This window comes from Suricata suricatta, chromosome 17, assembly GCF_006229205.1.
Source record: "Suricata suricatta isolate VVHF042 chromosome 17, meerkat_22Aug2017_6uvM2_HiC, whole genome shotgun sequence".
NCBI classification, from domain to species: domain Eukaryota; kingdom Metazoa; phylum Chordata; class Mammalia; order Carnivora; family Herpestidae; genus Suricata; species Suricata suricatta.
This window is the reverse complement of record NC_043716.1, coordinates 56069723-56076834: the sequence shown is the minus strand read 5'-3', so window position 1 is coordinate 56076834 and position 7112 is coordinate 56069723. Positions and strand designations below refer to the sequence as shown.

At 61.6% G+C, this 7112-nt stretch overlaps 2 protein-coding genes across 5 annotated transcripts in view; one reads left to right on the top strand and one right to left on the bottom strand.

Moving 5' to 3' along the window:
- Positions 1–176, bottom strand: part of ALYREF (Aly/REF export factor) — a 3396-nt gene extending 3220 nt beyond the window's left edge. Inside the window, exon 1 of the mRNA XM_029928403.1 lies at positions 1–176. This exon is cut by the window's left edge and continues 269 nt beyond it. Within this exon, the coding sequence (XP_029784263.1) occupies positions 1–121 (121 nt within the window). The 5' untranslated portion in view covers positions 122–176.
- An 81-nt stretch (positions 177–257) lies between these two features.
- Positions 258–4798, top strand: ANAPC11 (anaphase promoting complex subunit 11). 4 transcript variants are annotated; one of them, XM_029928404.1, is made up of 3 exons: positions 258–397; positions 1228–1347; positions 4560–4798. In XM_029928404.1, the coding sequence occupies exons 2-3, from the start codon at positions 1239–1241 to the stop codon at positions 4703–4705; spliced, it is 255 nt and encodes an 84-aa protein (XP_029784264.1). In that variant the 5' UTR covers positions 258–397; positions 1228–1238; the 3' UTR covers positions 4706–4798. The 4 variants fall into 4 exon arrangements, with proteins under 4 accessions (XP_029784264.1, XP_029784265.1, XP_029784266.1 ...); XM_029928405.1 differs by lacking the exon at positions 258–397 and adding an exon at positions 482–810; XM_029928406.1 differs by lacking the exon at positions 258–397 and adding an exon at positions 847–958.
- The last annotated feature ends 2314 nt before the right edge of the window (positions 4799–7112 follow it).

Below are 7112 nucleotides of genomic sequence, written 5' to 3'. Positions count from 1 at the left end.
CGCCGCCGCGGCCGCCCTGGGAGCCGGCCCTGCCGCGGCCCCGGCCTCCGCCGCGGCCGCCTCGCTGGCTCCGGTTCAGCTTAATGATGTCGTCCAGAGACATGTCCATTTTGTCGGCCATGGCGGGCGCGGAATCGGCCTTGGCTCGAGCCCGCGCGTCAGCACGCCGGAGCGTCACTTCCGGAGCCGCGCGGTGTCTTCCGGCGCCGAGTCCTCTGAGAAGCCGGGGATTGGCTGCGGGCTGGCGGTGGGGGCTGCGCGGCGCGTGCGCGCTACGGCGCGAGCTCGGCGGGCGCAACTGAGGTGCCGGGCAGTGGCTGCGGTCGTTTTTATACCTTCCCGCGCGGGCGCTGCCAACGGAAGGCGGGCGGGGCAGCGCGCGGTTAGGCCGGCGGAGGTGCGAGAGCGCAGGGCGGAGCGCGACTCTGGGGGCGGGCCGGGCGCGTCGCCCCTCCCTCGCCCCTCCCCACTCGGAGCCTTGAACCCGCATCTCTTCCCCCGGCTCACACTCTCTCTCCACGTTCCCACCCCTTCCGCGCGACCTCTCCCCGCGCCCCCACTCTCACCCTTGCTCCTCATCCCTTCTCCGCGCATTGCAGCCTCTCCCCGCGCCTACCCCTTCCGTGCACCCACTCCCCGCGCTCTCAACCCGCGTCCCCGCTTCCCTGCGCCCTCACCCCTTTCCCGCTCGTCGCCCTGTCCCGCGCCCCGCCGTCTCCCCACGTCCGCCTTTGCCTCCTTCTCCGCGCCCCATTCTCTCACTGAGCCTGAGCCGCCGGCGCGCTCCGCATCCCCCTACCCAGCAACCAGGTCCCCTTTTGGCGGCGGCGGCGGTGGGGGAGGAGGGGGACATTTTGCCTAGCTGGCGACCGGGGCCGCAGGCCGAGCGGGCTGAGTGGTCGTTCCCTGGCGTGAACTCCTAGTTAGCCGGGTCGGGGTCTTCATCTGCCAACCTCAAGTTAGTCACATGCCTTTGAAAAGCGCTGTATGGCACGTTGCGAATATTGTTACAAGCCTTTGGTGGACGTAGGGCAAACTGCGGTTTCTGCAGATACTCTGAAAATGTAGGGAGCCTTGCTTTTGGGGTGCTTGGTCCTCCCAAGGACGACACGGCCCCGACAAATTTGTGCTCAGCCCTCTGGATTTCTCAGCCGGGGCCGTGGTTCCTGCCCGCTCCCGATCCCTGCGGGCCCAGATGCTGTAGCCAGGTGATCTCTTTCCTCCCAGGCGCCGCCGCCATGAAGGTGAAGATTAAGTGTTGGAATGGCGTGGCCACTTGGCTCTGGGTGGCCAACGACGAGAACTGTGGCATCTGTCGGATGGCCTTTAATGGCTGCTGCCCGGACTGTGAGTGTCCCCTGTGTTCCCTCCCTCTTGAGCTTTGTCTGCTGGCGCCTTGCCTTGGTGTCTCCCCGGACATACCTGCACAAAGTGCCTGGGTTTTGGGATCCCTTTCCTCAAGAAAAAGTTGACAGAAGAAAGCCAAGTGGTTTGGTCACATGTTTTTACAGAGACCCCCACCAAAAGTTTTGTAAGAAAAAGCGTCCTAGCCTTTTCCGTGTTCAGACTCAGCTATGAAATACACGGGGCCAGGGCAGCCTGGGGGCGGGGAAAGGGGTGAGAGAGAGGGAGACACCGAATCCGAAGCTCCAGGCCCTGAACTGTCAGCACAGAGCCCAGCTCGGGGCTCAAACCCACCAGCCGTGAGATCATGACCTGAGCCGAAGTCAGATTCCCAACCAGCTGAGCCACCCAGGCGCCCTCCTTTGTGGTGTTTCTTGATTCATCTTTGTCCCCGTTATGTTCTGTGAGGTAGAAATGTTTGAGTGTATTTTTAAATCAAAAGCAGGTTTTTGCACCAGTGAATTTAGTTTTTAGCAAAATGCAAGTGAACTTCAACAGAGGCAAGTGGACCCCGGGGGGCAGGACCAGTCCCAAGAGGAAACTGGGGCGCGGGGAAGCTGAGGGCCCTCTTTCCTGTGAGCTACCAGGACTTTTTTGTGGGCTTTAGTTCTTACGGTGAAATTCAGATCACTGAATTTAGTGCAGATAGGTTTTTTTTCTAGATTTAATTTTACATTTGCATTGGCTGAAAGGAAATCTCATCACCCAGGACTTAATCCTTTCTGATTTAATCCAACAGGTGGGATATGATCTTAGGAAATCATTGATTGGCTCTACTCAAAATTAAGTTTTACTTATAGTAACACACGAGATCGGGTTTTTCTGGCATTGATTTCAGTCACTCTTAAATACTTCCTTAGGGACACAGCAAGGCTGTGGGAGCCTGGAGGGGCGCGGATCTGCCGCTTCCTCCCAAGCAACAGATGGTTACCTTCTGAAAAGAAAAGTCCTCGAGAGCATTGCCCTCGACTGGGGGGCCGGCTCTGTGGGTGCAGGGGGTGGACCTGCAGCCGCAGAGAGCGGCGGATTTAAAGTTTATTTCTTTATTTATTTAGAGAGCGCGCGAGAGCTCCCACGAGCAAGGGAGGGGCAGAGAGGGAGAGAACCCTAAGCAGGCAGCGCAGTGCTCGGCGTGGGGGGTAGACCCCACAAACCATGAGACCGTGACCCGAGCGGCCCAACTGACTGAGCCCCCCAGGCGCCCCAGAGTCTGGAGGGGGCCAGGAGTCTGGTCTTCAGACCTGAAGTTCCCCGTGAGAGCCGGTGGTCACGTGCAGAGCGTTTGACAGTCCAAGGTGCTCTTTATACAGATGACGTGACGCAGGGTTTCTCCTGCTAAAATGGGTGCTTCTGAAGGAGGCTGTAATGAATCGGCTCCCTGCCCACCGAGGGCTTTGGGAGGAAAGGTCTTGAGCCAGCTTTTCATGACAGGATTTCCGTCCAGACACCGGGAGCTCTTGGGCGAGTCACCGGCTGAGTGCTCAGGTGTCTGCCAGATGCCCGGGGCAGGCCGCCTGCCTGCGGGGGCGCTACTGAGTACTGGGGACCGTACTGAGTACCCGAAGTGGCTCCTTCCACCCTAGCCCTGCCTCACGCGGACTGTGTGGCCAGTACTCCCCCATCAGGGCGCTACCAGGGACCACCCCCCCCAAGACCTAGGTCCTGCTCACTGTTTTGTATCTCTTTTTTTTTTTTTTTTGAAAGCGACTCTAATTTCAGAGGAGATTCCAAGCCAAGTTCTGCTGGACTTGGGAAGGCCCTGGGGGTGGGATGGGATCTCAGTCAGGCTCACCCCACGTGAGCTCCTGGCACGGGGTCCTTCTCACCCCCCGGCACCCACGTCTTCCGTGCTTGCGGGAGGCAGAGTGAGTTCAGTAATTCCGTATTTGCCAAGTGTATAGTTTTCTGGTTTTGTCATAAAATGTCCAGAAAGGGAAAGGGAGTGACGTGTTGTTATAGAAAGGATTTTTTGCTGCAAACACTTGGAGAACAAGGCACAGCAGTGGCTGTCTTCTGACTTGGTGGGTGCGTGCGCCACTGCGGGCGGGGGCTGCGCTGGGACAGGGGACCCGATGCTGTCGGTAGGCCCGGAAGGTTCCCGGCCTGGCACGCACACCAGCTGCCCCGATCCACCGGGTGCCCTGGCTTCCTGTCCGCCAGGCGGGGGCTCCCAGGCCCCGGGCAGCGAGGAACGGACCCAGGTGGGACTAGGATTTCGCAGGGTCGTGCACCTGTGTTTGGCGGCAGGCGGCAGGACCGTGGTCACGGGTCCAGAGGCGGTGTGTGTGCTCGGAGAGCCCCCGGACTTGCACGTAGGGCAGCTGCTGCCACAACACGTTGTCCTGTGTGTCCTGGCCCCGGCCTGTCTGGTCCCGTGTTTGTGCACCAGTGACACGTGGACAGACCCCCAGGGCAGTGAGGTGGGGGGACGGCAACCCCAGGAGGGGCGGAGGCAGCAAGCCACAGCGCTCAAGGCCTGCGGCGACCCCTACCCAGGCCTGTGCGAGGTCGTCCTACTCTGTTGGCGCCAGCTGCTTGATGGGATTTGCTTGGTTCTCGGAAATCAGAGGGACCCATTTTTGTCCTGATTCCGGGCAGTGTGGCCGTCCTCAGGGTGCCCAGCTGCAGCTCCTGGCCATGGAGCCGGGCCTTTTCAGACCAGAATCAAAAAGGAGGTGGGAGGTGGCTCTGCGCTCATGCTCAGCTGCCGACACCAACACCTGAAACGCCGCTGGGTCCCAGCCCCTCCCCTCCCAGTCCTGCACTGGGTCCCCGCTGCCTGGGAAAGGAACCTCAGCCCACACCCCTCTTCTTGGGCCGAAACGGCTCACTCTTCAGATGGGTGGCTCTGGCGGGCGGGAACCTAGATGCATCCGCCCCGCTGTGACCCTCCTGTGGCAGGTTAAGTGGCGGAACTGTGGTGTGTCTGTAGATGGGTGAGCCCTCCCTGGAGCTGAGCCCCCATAGGGGAGGGGAGATCGAGTCCCAGGCGGCCGCTGCTGACCTTTGTTGTGGGGTACACCGCAGAGTCACATTAATGCTCCTGATTTCTGGCTTTCCTGAAACCCAGCATGTGACAGGCTCAGGACATAAACCCCCCCAGGGCTGCAGGGCACTGGCGAGGTCGTCTGACATCCCTCCCGTCCCTCCTGCAGGCAAGGTGCCGGGCGACGACTGTCCCCTGGTGTGGGGCCAGTGCTCACACTGCTTCCACATGCACTGCATCCTCAAGTGGCTCAACGCGCAGCAGGTGCAGCAGCACTGCCCCATGTGCCGCCAGGAGTGGAAGTTCAAGGAGTGACGCGGCCCCTCTGGGCTGTGACAGGGCTGAAGCGAGGACTGGAGCTGCGTTTGTTTTCCATCAAGTGTTGACACTTTTATCCAATAAATAAAACTCATTGAATTGCCAGAGTCTTGCCGGAGGCCTCTGGTCGCTGTTTGCTTGGCACTGTTGCGTCCCCACTGGGCAAGCCGCGATAGGAAAACTCATGAATAAACATCTGGATGAGGCCACCCAGGCCCTGAGTCACCACCCCAGGGGGAGAAGGAGCGGGATCAGCCAGAGGAGCCTGGGGCAACAGTGACTGGCTCTGGGGGCTTGACAGGCGCCGTGGCGCAAAGGCCCAGGGCTGTGCGTGTGTGCCAGCAGGAGAAAGGAAGGACCACGGCTTGTAGCCCGTCATCAGGCCTCTCGCCTGCTTGAAGCTGCCCCACGCGCCCCACCCCCGCCACCTTCCTGCAGTAATCTGTGGGCCTCTGACCTCTGAGCACGCACAGCTGGCAGCCGCTGCCCGGTCCCTCCTGCTGAAACGCCGCCCTGAGTAGATGCTGGTGACCCAGTTGGCTTGTCGGGGCTGTGACCTCCCGGTGTAGGTCCTGTCAAGGACATCTGTGTCCCCGGGTGTCTGAGGTCCTCTAGGGAAGGACAGTCTTTGGGAGGACACCTCTGTTAGTCCACAGCTCCTGGTGGGGGGCGGGCCCCCAGAGTCCTGACTACTTCTAGACAGAGCCTTCTGCAGGCTACATGTCCCCGTGTCCCTGTGAGCTGCATGGAGTTCGTTGGCACTGGCTCCTTCCTTCCAGTCTATTCTCAGTGGACACTTTCCGCGCCCCCCCCTACTATGGACACTGCCCTGTGCCTAGTGGGTGGCCAGTCGCTGAGCACTTTGGACACTGCTTGTCTTCACCTCCCAGGGCAGGAGATTGGGTAGTTCATGCAGAAGGGGTGGCCTCCTGGTCACCAGTGTGGCACCCTGCTTCCCATCTGACTTGTGCCCAGAGGAAAGGAGGCCCTGGGAACCATCACCCTTACCCAAGCTGGAGGTCACAGGCCCCCCATGCTGGTATCTGCCCTGGGGAGGACTCGTGACCAGGATGTTTAGGGTCTGAGTGGAAGGAGGGGCGCCCGGGCTCAGCCTCCTGGGTGTCCCCCACAGCCCTGCAAACAAAGCTACATCTGGGGTCTGGGCAGCTGTATTCTTGAGTCTTTGTGTCTACAAAGTCTGGATTCAGGTCTGGGGAGTCAGGAGGAGAGGTGGTCGTCGGCACTGCCGAGGGCCCTCCCGGGGGTCTCCTGACCTCACTGTGGCTTGCCCACAGCCCACCTCCCCTGCCTGGGGCATTTTCTCCTGTGACAGGAAGTGCACACCGGGCATGGGCATGGGTCCCTATGCTGGGTCCATGGACCCTGAGGGCACTCTCACAGGCTTCCCAGCCTCGCCTCCTCCCAGGGGTTGTCAACTTGCCCAAGGTCACAGCCCCTCCTGCAGGCTGTTCCCACGTCCCTGCCACTTGGGACGGGACTCTTCTGCCCTGGGCTCCAGCCTGGGCCTTCGCTGAACAGGTAGCTGCCCACCAGGCCCTGCCCACATCCAGCCCTGTCTCTCCCCTCAGGACTCCCTAACCTCAGCCGGCTGGCCCTCCTCCAGGAGGCGCCGGCTCCTCCCACCCCCCCTTCCGGGAGCTCTCTGCTTGCCCTCCAGTGGGGGTGGCTCTGTTTTCCCATTTGTCTGTGGCTTGGGGCAGGGACTGGGTCTGATTCATCTCCTATAGAACACAGGTGCTCACCAAGCGCCCGGGGCTCCTGAGGCCACCCGTGGCAGGGGCGGAGCTGGGTGGGAGGGCTTCTGGATTCTGGTGGGCTGTCCCTGGGTCTGGTTTCCCCAGGTTAGGCCCAGCTTTGCTGCCCCCTCTTTCTAAAGGACCCCAGCAGTAGTAGCCCTGATAGTAGAACCTTCCCGAAGGGTTGTGGGACAGAGTGTGGCCCCCAGGCCCACCTAGGCTTTGATGTCTCCTTAAGGAGCCCTGGCCCTGAGTTCAGTACCTCTAGGGCAAGACAAAGTGTCCTTGGGGCACAGTGGCTCTCTCCCCAGCCTTGAGCGCGGAGAACCTCTAAGGAGTAACTCTTTAACAGGCGACGCGCCCTCGGGCTGGGTGGGGGTTCGGTGCAGTCCCGCTTGCCCCTGCTCCTGCTGGGGCTCTATCCAGGCACGACCAAGGGCAGAGGGAGCCGGTAGGGGCGGGGACGATGCGGGCACCCGGTCCCCGACACGCGCGGGGGCGCTGGCCCCGCAAGGCTGCTCGGTCTGGGAGGGGGAGGCTCGACAGGTGCTCGGCGTCCGCCCCCGTGCCCCGCCGGCCGCAGATATAAGGCGCCGCGGCTGTAGCTCCGCGCCCCCCGCCCGCCGCCGCCCGCGTCCCCATGGCCC

Excerpts from the sequence above, each read along its gene's own strand:
- ANAPC11 (XM_029928404.1), top strand. The coding sequence starts at position 1,239 with ATGAAGGTGAAGATTAAGTGTTGGAATGGCGTGGCCACTTGGCTCTGG. Across the intron at positions 1,348-4,559 it reads TAATGGCTGCTGCCCGGACT|GCAAGGTGCCGGGCGACGAC; the intron begins GTGAGTGTCCCC and ends TCCCTCCTGCAG.